Source organism: Poecilia reticulata, chromosome 5 (genome assembly GCF_904066995.2).
Source record: "Poecilia reticulata chromosome 5, P_reticulata-male-v2, whole genome shotgun sequence".
Taxonomy (NCBI): domain Eukaryota; kingdom Metazoa; phylum Chordata; class Actinopteri; order Cyprinodontiformes; family Poeciliidae; genus Poecilia; species Poecilia reticulata.
The window spans coordinates 14,655,946-14,668,802 of NC_088834.1; the positions used below are offsets into that span (position 1 = coordinate 14,655,946).

At 37.5% G+C, this 12,857-nt stretch overlaps 1 protein-coding gene across 1 annotated transcript in view; it reads left to right on the plus strand.

Annotated features, from left to right (window-relative positions):
* ca16b (carbonic anhydrase XVI b) overlaps nt 1-12,857 on the plus strand; it is a 157,510-nt gene that overhangs the window by 105,530 nt on the left and 39,123 nt on the right. Inside the window, exons 5-6 of the mRNA XM_081607086.1 lie at nt 4,452-4,547; nt 12,033-12,099. Coding sequence (XP_081463212.1) covers nt 4,452-4,547; nt 12,033-12,099 — 163 coding nt within the window. The remainder of the gene's footprint in view (nt 1-4,451; nt 4,548-12,032; nt 12,100-12,857) is intronic.

Sequence of the window (12,857 nt, forward strand, 5' to 3'; positions counted from 1 at the left end):
TATAAATGTTTGCGCTCGGTGTAGCCAGCATCTTTTCGTAGCAGAGGTCGGGGTTTGTTTTTGCGTAACGTGTGTTTTGTTCAAGACATGAGCAGCTTGACCAAGAAGCCTGATCTCCCAGACGTGTTTATCTGTGGACTAAAACTGCTCTCCGGCTTTCTTTTTAATTATCTCTCACTACAAATGAGTCACATTCAGCCTTGAGTCAGATGTCAAGCATATTTGTTCACAGCAGAGGAAAGGGCTTTTATCTGAAGCTTCAAAATACACAGATTGGTTTTATGTGTACAAGAGGTGAAAGACAAATTTAGTTCCAATGAGCCATGTTATGGAGCAGATCTGGCTTTTCGCTTAGATATCTTTAACTCCTCCCAAAAAAAAAAGGAAAGTACCCAATGGAGTGCTTGGCCTGTGGCCCCAGAGCTTGACATTAATCTAACTATGTTCTTTTTCTTGGGAGTGAAGTGGGGAAATCGATAGATGGACCACCTGTTCACTCAAACAGCGCTATGACAAATGAAAGTGTGGAGTTTTTTTTCTCCCCTCGGGGTTCCTCAGGGAGATCTTTTCCTATAATGTATTAGGTTGTCGCTGAGGTTAGATTAATTATACATGGATTACAAATCACACTTTGGAAGGGTATACGTTTGCACAACCAGCACTAAGAGCATATGAATAAGTATTACTGTGGGCATACAGTAAGGAAGATAAAAGCTCCACTGAAAGCAAGGGAAAAAAGTAGGAAATAGAAGAGTGTTGGATGAGTCAAGACTGACCCAGGCAGAGCCCAGGAGCTAAATGCAGAGCACTATAAGAAACGCATGCAGAAAATGAAAACCGGCTGCACGCACCAAATCTTGTGCGTTATAGAAAGAAAATCACCAGCTTCAATACACGTGTACGTGGGGGGAAAAAATTAGGAAAATTTAGATATAATACGCAGAATTGATACCTAACACGTGTTTATAGAAATTAGGGTTTGATTCCCTGCCTCATGTTAGAGTCTCCTGGAGCCAAGGCTCTGCACCCGACAAACATCCTTCTGATGTTCTCATCAGTAGGCATGGGCCTGTGTGAGATTTTCAGTTTTTGATTAAAACTTGATTCAAACTACCACAGTCTCACAGCATCACAGCACTGCCAAGTAAAAAATGTATAACGTGATCCAATTCTGCTTATTTAAAACAAAAAGAACAGGAAATCCAGCGCCTTTCTTGTTTGTTCTTATACATATGTATACCAGATCTTTATGTAGCTGGATGTATATTTGTGACTGGAAATACTTTATTTCCAACAACCCAACGTGTCTTTGCTTTAAGTGAGGGAAAAGTGTAAAAGTCTTCTTTCAGCAAGCTGCCCTGTGCTCCTTATAACCAGAGACAAGTCTTCACTCTAGCATCTTGCTAGTGAAAATGTCGAGACTTTCAAAAGCAGTTACCATTCCATGCCTACATTTTTTTTTTGTCTTTTCCTAATAAGAATGAGGGGTGGCAAGCTTCTACAACCAGAAATATTTACAAACCCTTCAATTTGACCTTTTTTGGAGGCGAGGAAGGGAAAAACTGGAACTTACGCAAGTTGAGCGACTACTGGTTACAAATACTTTAACTAGCTAGGCTTGGTCATTCTTATGGTGATAACAATTAACACAAGCCAATAGTGTTGCATTTTGCTCAAAACAATGACTATAGTCTCAAATAGTCGGTTGTACAGGATGATGTGTGTCACTATGTTATGATTAAGTTCAGTATTGGGGGGAAAAAATGCAATAACTTGCAGTAGATAAATAAGTAAAAAATGTCTTTCTTCTTTGTGTTTCAGGAGAACACTGTTCCTTGATAGTAAAAAAGTATATTCAGCTCCTGAAAACATAGAACATTTATATTAAAAATGCTTCTAAAACTTTATGGTGTGACAGAGAGTTTCACAAAGTATATTAATACTTAAATATAAAGCTAGCACTAATTGTGGTCCAGACAGATCTTCCAAAAATGTATATTGCTTACAGTGATTTTACAAAAAGAATACGTGTGTGCAGCCTTAATGTTAACATTGGGACTGTTTGGGGACCTTTCCAAGTCAAGATTCCTACATAAGATTTCAACTTATCTGGACAAATAAAACGCACCGTTTACTCCAAACCTACTGAGAAAACTCTGGCATCCCATTAAAAGGACTTTAAACTGTTCCACAGTGAACAATTTCAATAGCTTTGAAAGCAAAACTTTTTCTAAATCTTTTTTTTTTTTAATACCCTTGAAAACCAGGCTATTTCTATGTATTAGTGGCAAAAATATCTACAAAAACGGAACACAATACTCTAAATTTCTGTTGAAAAATTCGAAGTATATCTTTTAGAAAGACTGATGGGTGGTTTAAAAGCAAATGTCTTTACTTGTAAAACTGCTCTTCTCAAGAATGAATATTGCTGTTAAACAAATAAACAATGAACATTCATGGTTCATAAAATAATTCTTAGAAATTCATAAAATGAGGTTTTCCTAAAAGGATCCAAGAAAGTCGGTCTGTTTTTATGGTTAAAAAGTTAAATATTTAGCACTGAATAGAAAAACTTTCTTATTATAGGGCTGACTACAATGTCTTCAAGTTATTTCTGTTAACTCTTCATATTTTTTCCTCCAACTAACTTGTTTCATATACCTATGAAGTTTAGTCTGCAATCTATTCTCAGAATTCATGTTTTATATGTTTCTTCAGTCATACTAAAGTGACTTTTACCTTCACCTCTTCAATACTCTCTGAGGAGCTTGGAAAAACAACGAAGACAGATAATTGTGTGTGATAGAGAAGTGTGAACGTATATCTGTTAACAATGAAATTCTTCGGTGACACAGTGATGAAGGAGAAATACATTTGCCTTTCCCCGATATAACATCTCTGTGTGCTGAAACTTATATTTTAGTAGTTTTTTCCAGTTCTTTGCTCTACATTTTGTTGTCTTGGGAAATCATGCCAAACCTGACTTTGTTTTTCACCTTTGCCGTTTAAATGGGACATGGAAATGCAGAGTGGTTTAAGGTTTTTTTTTTATTGTTTTTGTTTTTGCGCTCACTTTGTGCTGGAAATGAAGAGCGAGGGAAAAAACAAACTGGATGGTATAAACCGACGTGAGATTAAAGAGCGATTCTGGAGATGTGAACAGCACGTTCCTGCGCTTTTCAGGGAGCTCAAAGATTTGTCAGACCACCTGTCTGTTCTTATTTAAATCAACATTTTTATCTCCGGCTCCAGCGCGGAGAGTTTGTCAGCTCTCCCCAAACATACATTAAGAAAATGAGTAATCAAGAGATACAGGATTCCTTTATTGACTCCTATGGAAGTGTATAATTGAAATGCAGGTTTTTATAAAGTGTGTTGTTAACAAGAACGGGTCACATGAGCCATTCTCAGTGAGTAAATGAAGCCTAAGGGGGGCAGCCCTAATGGGGTAATGTAGTTAATAACATCTGAAGGGTGATGAATGGCCAGTCCTCTTTCTTGCTGAGTTCTCAGACAACAAATTAGTTCCATTAAAGGCCGCAGTTAAAGGAACTCGGAAGCAAGCTGCTTAACTGAAATTATTTGGATTGAGTCATTTTGAACCTGGTCTGGACCCGAAGAGTTTGTGTAAATGGGACTCATTCTTGATTATATGCTTATTTACTTATTTATTTTAAATTTGTTGTCACCACAGTCAGTTGTGGCTGGCGGTGCCCCGTGATTTTCCTTTGAAAAGGGAAAGAAAGGGACACCCCAGCCTTTAATTAAATCAACATCTAGGTCCTTTTTTTTCTTATTGCCAATTAACTTGGTTCAGTGACATGAAAGGCTTTTTTTCGATTTGACAGTGAGATGATTGGCAGCTCCAATTGCTACTTTTAGAATCATTTGCTGATTTTGATCAGTGCCACCATAACATGACTGCCTTGAAATGAAAGAAGTGGGATTATTTATTTTTTATTCTTTTTGCTGGGAATAAAGCTAGTACCATGACAGGTATGTGATATATTCTGTGTATGATGTGTTTTAAATTATACTCAAGCTTTGTTGTGAAATCAGAAGCAATGTTGTGGGTGATTTAAGGTAATTGGGAGTCATGATTAGAGGCGTATCATTCTGTTAGATCTTTACACAAGAAGGGGGTGGGGAGCAATCCCCCCCCCCCTCCACTTTCTCCTCTCGCCTTGTTACTGTGCCTGTGAGGACGGTCGCCCTAAGAAATGGGATGCTGTATTTCTTTGGCAGCCTCCCGGAGTGGCAGCGCGCACACAAAAAAAGACTGACACAGATTATGAGAGATTTATAGGAGTGATAAATACTCCCTCTTTTCTGCCCCTCAAAACAGCTTTTCATCAGCTTCTCAGCAGTGCGTCCAAGGTGATTGATGAGAGGACTCCTCCTTCTCCTTGTCCACTCCTAAAGCTGTCTATGCTCTGTTTCCCCCATCCCAGATGCAGATCTACCTTTACAATTCAGACGACTTCGACAGCCTCAACGCGGCCATGAAGGAAAGACGCATCATCGCCGCCATGGCTGTCTTCTTTGAGGTAAAGTATCTCAGCGAAAGATCTATAGTTTGCTTACAAACTCTGAGGATGTAGCGAGGCATTCGTCTGTTGGTATAAGCTGCATCACCACATTTTTTTTTTACATTGTCATGTTACAGCAAGAAAATCAAAAATGTTTTATTGTAGTTTTATGTGATAGATCAACACAAAGTAGTGCGTTGTTGTGCAGTGAAAGGACAGTTATACAGAATGGACTTGATGTTACCAACATCTTGTCTTATTGTTGGGAATATTGTATTCAGTGCTATATTTCCATCAGACATTTAAACGTTTTTTAAATGTCGGCCAGAGTTCAGTTTTGGTCTTTTTCTCTGTATTTTTGCTCTGCATCCCAAAGAGGGTTAAGTTGTGCTTTTTATTACTGTATAGCTTTGATCTTGATCGTTTCTTTAAAATCCAGATTGTTTTTAGTTCACTATTAATGGTCGTGTTGTAGAAAGATTATTCTGGCGGAGTTGTGGATCTCTGCAGCTCCTTCAGAGGTACCTGGGGTATCTCAGCTGTCTCTGTGATTATTGCTCTCCTTAGGATGTTTTTTTATAACCTAACCCTGATTTAAACATCACCACAGCTTTATTTCTGACCTCCCTGCTTTGTTCCTTGTTCTGCACGACGCTACATGTTCATGTATAATCTCTAACAAACTTCAGAGGCCTTGAAAGGAGCAGCTGTATTTATTTATACTGGGATCAAACTACACACAGGTGGGCTGTATTTTCTAACTTAGTTTCAGAATAAAGAGACTCAGTGCAAATACACAGAAAACAATTTAGATTTCCTAGATTTGTTAGAAAGAAAGAAAGAAAAAAACTGTTTTTTTTCTTTCATTTCTTGGTCTATCACATGTAATGTCAACAAATTATATTAATGTTTGGAGTCGTAATATGTCATCATGTAAAAAGGTTAGAAGGGTACAGATACTTTTCCAAGTAGAAAATTCCAAAACAAGTTCCACAATTTTCTTTCTTGGGCCAAATTTAGTTTCTCCTTCAGGGTAAATTGCTAACATTGCGGTTAATTGTGCTTCATCCTAATTAGCAAATTTCAGCATGCAGGCAAGCTGAGTGTAGTCACATCTGGGACATATATATACATCTTCAAGAACTCACCAAATATTGCACGCAGACATTAGCATTCAGCTAGTGCAAGTGTGGTCTACGCAGCGGCACCGTGCAATATGTTAAAACATCCTCATGCATAAAGGGTTCATTTTCCTACCCACAGTTCAGTTTTCTCAGTGGAATTGCTCCACTCTTGAGGATAACTTCTTTGTAACAGCTCTGCCTCTAGTTGCTTGGAGCACTTATGGAAAATGTCCTTATCCAGAAGCTTATAAAACACCTGTATCTGCATAATGGGAGTTTAGAATTTGAAACTTAAGAATAAAATCTGATGTATAGAGTTAAGGGAGTGAAATCAATAACAGTTAAATGAATATTTAATAAAAAATTAGCTGCTATTCTTTTAAAAGGTTTTGCACAGTTATTTTTCCTGAAAGAGGTCCAGACCAAAGCAGACTGCTGTCATCCTAAATCAACTTTTGTGCCTTTAAACCTTCAGTCGGATTGCATTAGTTGGTTGTTTACACAAAAACCAGATGCATTTGTTTCTTTTTTTCCTTTTGCCTCAAGTCAACTCTTAAGTCTCTAATAACTGATATTAACATTTGTACATCAGCTCCGTGCCATCTAATCTGCCTACTCTATTGGATTTCTGTACGTTATACATTAAAATGATTTCCCTGTCAAAAAAAAATATATTTGTTGACAGGAAAACCATTTCATAAATCTTTTTTTCAGAAAACAAAAGGTAACTTTGTAATCTTACTAGCTTAGAAGTGAGAAAATATATATTTTTAAACAACCCAACATCATTTAATGCAGAGTTTAGTTTGAGAAACATCACTGCGTTCATTATTATTAGTTATAGCTAGTTATAAACCATAAATACATTTTACTTGAGTCTGAGTCATGGGCTCAAATCCCCATCCTTGAAAGAAGCCAATTAATATTTTCACAGGAAATAAAGGTAGGATATTGATGATCTTCCAGTGTAAAACACATTTTCACTTCTTGAGATTAGAAGTGTTTTAAGAATGTACAAGTCTGCTTTGTTATTGACTTCTACCCAACTAGGTTTTAGTCTCTTCTTCTGGCTCCCACTAATCTAGATTTATGCTAATCAAAGACTAGAAATTCATCTTTATATGGCTTTTTAACTAAACTTTACCTGTATAATCTCTAGCTACCACTTTAACATTTAAATGTGAAGCTACATTCATGTTATTCCAATAACGGGGAAATAAACAACATCTTTGAGATCATTATAGATTTGTGATCTAAATTATCTTTCACTTCCTACTTGTAGAAATCTATTCCACCCTCGGTTCACACTTGGTATTTGAAAAATAGCTTAGTAGATAGCACAAATTGTCCCCTGGCACTCTGGACACATTCAGTCTTGATTAGTAAGATTGGTCCACATTATTGGTTAGTGTAAAAGCACCGCTGGGATTGTTTGAACTCTTAGAAGCTGTACTCACAACTTGTGAGCCTTTGTCTGTGTTACACTAATTTCTATCAGGATTTCCTTTACAAGTATTGGCAGGTGATCAATGCATCCCACCATTCGGCCTAATAGTATACCGGTAAGGGTCAGAAATCTGCTGGATGGAGGCTGGAATGGGGACACAGGTGTTTCGTAATGTAGGTCTGTTCTCAGACAGTGATGAACCGCGTGTGTGCGAGGACCTAAATGCCTCCGCTGGGTCCTGACAGCCCTATTGCTTACTGCAATTAGCACCACCATACACAATCCGCTGAATAGCAGTTTACAGTGCGAGTTTTTTTTTTTTTTAAGCGGGCACACACACATTGGCTCAGATTTACCATTTCTAATCAATGACGAGAGTTCTTGCTGGGCTCCCAAAAGGCCTATTAAAGGCCTCTAAGGTGTGCATATTATCCACATTCAGCATTCAGTCCCACACAATTATTCTCCTCAGACTGACCTGAATTAATGTTGCGTAACGGTGGGGGAAATGGTCCCCACGTCCCAACACTGTTTTGTCCAGTCTTGTCTCTTAAGTAGGACATTGGAGATATTTATTGGGTAAAAAAATATATCCTTGTCACTCCCAACAATTAAGGATAAGTTGAACAGATTAGAAAGGAATCTTCCTGAGGGATTGCATGATCATTAGAGACCTGAACACGCTGTGAGATTAAAAGTTTTTACTTCATAAAATTTAAAGAGATTCTTGGAAATCTTTTGGAAGAATCATGAATCTTTAATCGGTACATCAATTTGTCAAATCTAAGCTTGTTCACACATTGGTGTCTTTGCTGTTAATTTTCCTGACGCAATTCTTATTGAAGGTGAAAAAGCCATCCGTCTGGTAAAGGTTTATTTATCCCCAGAATATGTAAAATGTTGAAAAAAAAACTTTATATCACTATTACTACACAATGCAGGATTACAAGAACATTGTGATTTTTTTATGCATCTTGTTGTGGATTAAAAGCTAACAAAATATATTTTCTGCACGCTTTGGCTGCTGCTAATTATCCTTGGTTATCCAATAGGAGAGGACAGTTTGGATAGCAAAGCAATTTCATTATTTAATAACTCATCTGTCGGATTCTTCTCAACTGCCGATCAGAAATCAGATCAAACAGTCGCTGCTCTGCGTGCAAGTCTGTTAGTGTCGGGGCTGCAGCTCAGACTCCTGTTATGTTGAAAGCGATAAGTGTTACTAGCTCTGAACTAGTCACGTTTTTCTACCACACAATTTCACAAAATGTTCAGAAGAAGTGTGGGAATTCATGCGTGACGCTGACACGTTCAGTTGCTGTTACATTAAGGGATGTGTGGTGCATGTGTGAGAGCAGTTATATACAGCGAACCACAGCACTGAGAGAACACCGAGATGGAAGTTAATGTGGTTCGATGAGTATTGCAGAAGTATTTATAACTCTTGTGATACATTTTGTCCTGTTGCGACCACCAACCTCAGTGTTTGTGTAGGGCTTCATGTGATTGAGCAGCACAAACTAGAGCATCTCAAGTGGATAAAAGATTAAATGGTGTTTTCATTTCCTTTTTTTTTTTGTAAATAGAAACCTTGTATTCACCGCAGAGACTACATTTTGCTAGCTTAGCCAATGCATTCCAACAATATTTCGCTCCATTCTCATCTCCCTTTGGTGCTTCATCTGTCTTTTCTTCCATTGAGTTCAATTTCTCAGGTTGAATTCCATCAGGTCAATAAGTCTACACCTCCTGTAAGCAATCGTTCTCAATAGATAAGGGTCCAGACCCTCTGTATGAAGCGTAGAACAAGAAGCTAGTTTTTACCAGACTAACATTTTGCAGAACCTCTTTTTGTTACAGCTACAGCTGTAAACTTTTTAGAGTGTGTATTTATCAGCTTTGCATATCAAAACACTGACATTTTTGTCAATTCCTGTTGTGAAGTATCTCTGACAGTTTCTTACAGGTTTCTTCCAGGATTAGCTTGTATTTAGTTCTATTTGTCTTGCTATCTTTTCCTCCTGAATAAAAGCATCTCTATAATACGATGCTGCCACCATGTAACTGTGTCTCAGTGGGGAGTTTTCAAGGTGATGTGTTGTGTTAGTTGCAGATGTGTTGTGCAGTTTTTTACACATGGACCCAAAACTTGAACTTTGACCATATGACATTCTTTTGTGATTTTGGTGTCCCTCTATGGCTTGTGGGAAACATACACTGGATTTTTTTTTTATGACTTTCTTTCATCATAGGCCTTCCTCAGGCTATTTTTCGATGAAGGTCATATTTGTGGAGTACACAACTCATGATCACCCTGTCAACAAATTTAGCTGTGAATCTCTGGAGCTCCTCCAGAGTTACAATGGAGGAGCTCCAGACTTTTTCTTGCTCTTATTCACTGATTGGTCATGACGAACTGGATTTCATTTCAGAGTATTTTATATATACACTATTTTGTCTTGATTTGTCATATCAAATGCATACAATTGTATAACTCTACAAACAAGGGAATCTGGATATTTGTCATAATTTTCCTGCTACAAAGTTACACTATTGTGTACATTTTTGTAGTACTGCACAGTCGTAGCCCAAAAGTAGAAAAAGTATTTAACGATTTGAAACAACCAGAAAATATATATATTTTTTTATCATTTAGGCTCCACTGTTTCAACATAAAACAAAAAACTTTTTATAGTGTTATATCTGGAACAACTTGTACCCCAGCAAACACATATTGTGCTGCTTTTTTCATTATTTCTTCATTTTGTGTTCTGTTACATCATGAAATCTTCTGTAGCTCTATTGCCGTCACACACCTGTGCAAGGACGTTTTCCACTTGCTTAACCTGTAAATTTTACATCACTGCAATGGTTCCTCACAAAATACCACCCCAATAAATCACGCTGACAGAGACCATCTGAGAATGTGGAGTGCTTTCACTGGAAAAAAAGTGAAACTTGGAGGAACTTAGAGAGCAGACATACGAAACGTGAATGTTCTCACTTTAAATATTACATTAAAATAAATTATTACACTTGCATTTTAAGCAGTGTGCTAAGAACTATGTCTTTCACAAAGTTCTTTTGATACATCAGTAAAACTAATCCAAGACTTTGTGCGATAATTTCTTATCCATTATGTATTTTGGGCTGAATCATCCGAAGTACAAAAAGTGTGTAACTATCCAAACACTTATGGTCTGGACAGACTGCCTGCCTGCTCGGCTGCTGCTGTTTGCAAAACTTACACTTCTCACTGCGAGGAGACCCACTACAGTCTGTTGCCATTGCAAACTCCAGTTTTAGATGCTGTTGCCAGAAACCACACACTAACAGCAGATGACACAGCACAGGTTATCAGTCATTTTAAAGAAACAAGATATGAATGCATAATTTATCGCCAAACTTTGTGGTAGTCAAAATGATCACCTCTCCAGCAAAAGCAAGCGACTAATGATCAGTTGGATACATCATATTGTGAACTCAGCTAGCACAAATCAGGCATAACAGCAACCTTAGTCTATAGATTACTCCATCATCAATGTACATCTTATACATTAAGTAGCAAGCGAATGTTTGCTACTTAATGCAAGAAAAAATTGGGAAGGTTAAAAGTTTGAGCAAGTTTAACAAGGGTTAAATTGGGATGACTAGACAACGGGGTCAGAGCCGAACTGCATCTCTTCTGAGGTGTTCCCAGTCTGCAGTGGTAAGCGTCCATAGAAAATGGACACATGGACTTCTGATCTGGACCACGGTGGAATGGAAGAAGGTGGGCTGGTCTGGTTCATGGATGCGCATCGCTGGGGAACACATGATACCAGCCATCTACCCAAGTGTTGTTGCAGATCTTGTACAACCTTTTAATGGATGCAGTATTTCCTGATGGTTATGGCCTTTCCGTGTGTCCTGCTGCAAAGCCAAAAAAAAAAAAACAAACATGACTCGGGAACAGTGTAAGAAGCATGGTATTTCTCATATTCCAGTAAGAGTAAATGTGTGATATAAATGTAAAAAGTGAAGACAGGAATAGATAACGACACCTGCTGAACATCTGTTAAATGTGCTCGACATAGTGGTATGTCGCACGGAGACTTTACTTCACAACTTGCAGGACTTAAAGCTACTAACATCCTACCTACAGATCCTAATGGAGTCTTATGGAGGCCAGAGCCACTTTGGCAGAAGATAAAGTAACACATTATAAAGCAGGTGGTCATAATGTTACGCTTGTTTGGTGTTTATTATCGAATATTAATGAGGAGCAACTTTTGTGCGTTGTATTCAATTCAGGACAATCTACTTAATCAAAATCTGCCTCACCTTATCTATCTATAACCTGATAAATGTCTATAATCTATGTATTTTGGCCTTAAAATCACAAATAATAAACCAAAAAGTAGCTGTTGACAAAAAATTTTGGTTTTTGCTGTTACTTTTAAACTGTACAGGGATGCTCATAAAAGAGTTCACAAGCAGTCTTGAAGTGAGACTCCAGGCACTGCCTCCAAGCTGTAGCGTTTCGTAAGATGACGGGTTTGGTGGTTGAATTACATCGTCTTGCACACAGAAGCTGGTTGCACCTCAATTTAGGACCTGAATGTTTATACATACAAGTAAAAAGACACTTTTATATTCAGTACAGTCATGGCCATGAGTAATAAAATAATAATACAGTTTTTATTTTGCAGCGGCAGCTCTCCATTAAACCAATTCTTACCAAAAATGTATTACAGGAATAATATTCACACAATAATGTCACTAGATAGTATTAGGAGCAGCTTGGTTACAATACGTTTTATATGTTGCTCTTATGCCTTCTCCCTGTGTTTTGTTCATGTTGATTGTCATTTTAGTTCTTTGTTTAAATTGCTGTACAATTCTCCTAATCCTTTTCCATAATCCCCTTTTGTCTTTGGACATTTGCTGCAGCTTGGGCAAAAAGACAACCCAGCTGTGGACCCAATCATCCAGGGATTGAAAGGAGTGGTGCACCATGGTAAGTAATGAAAAAGTACCCTCATGCAAAGTTTGCTTTATGTAAAAACACCAGTATATCCGTGAAGGTAGATTAATATTTGGAGAAAGGATTGTTCTTTGCTTCTCTGAAATATTTGTATTTATTTATTTTTTATATGTTGTCATGCCTCATACCCAAATCTCCTTATCACAAAGCATTACAGTAGGAATTAAATTTGTGTGGGATTTTCAAAAAGCAATTGACCCTTACAAAATCCCTTTGACATTGCTTCGTACTTGACAGTGGCGGATCCAAGAGGTACATTTCTCTGGCAGTACGGATTCCAACATGCTCCCAGCAAACAAATATTGATGTTCTCAGATTCAGCTGCTTTAATATGACGTCACACACATATATACACGCACAGACACACACACATAAATATATATATATATATATATATATATATATATATATATATATATATATATATATTAAAGAATATATATTTTCTAAATTAGTCTTGCCACCAAAAAAAAACAAAAAAAAAAAACTAATGTAACTTCCAAAGCAGAATAAATTTGCAAGATACTGCTTATCCCTTGGTAGGAAAACTCTGCAGGAGGAGACCTCCACAGTGTTTCACTCATAAACACAGAACTATTAATTACATCTGAACCTCATTTAGACCCCCCCACCTCCAGTTTCTGTCTTTTATGTCCTCTCATGGACTGTGGCAGTTGCAAAGCCTCATACTTGCTTTTAACTATTAATGTTCTTTGTTATGTGCTGTGGCA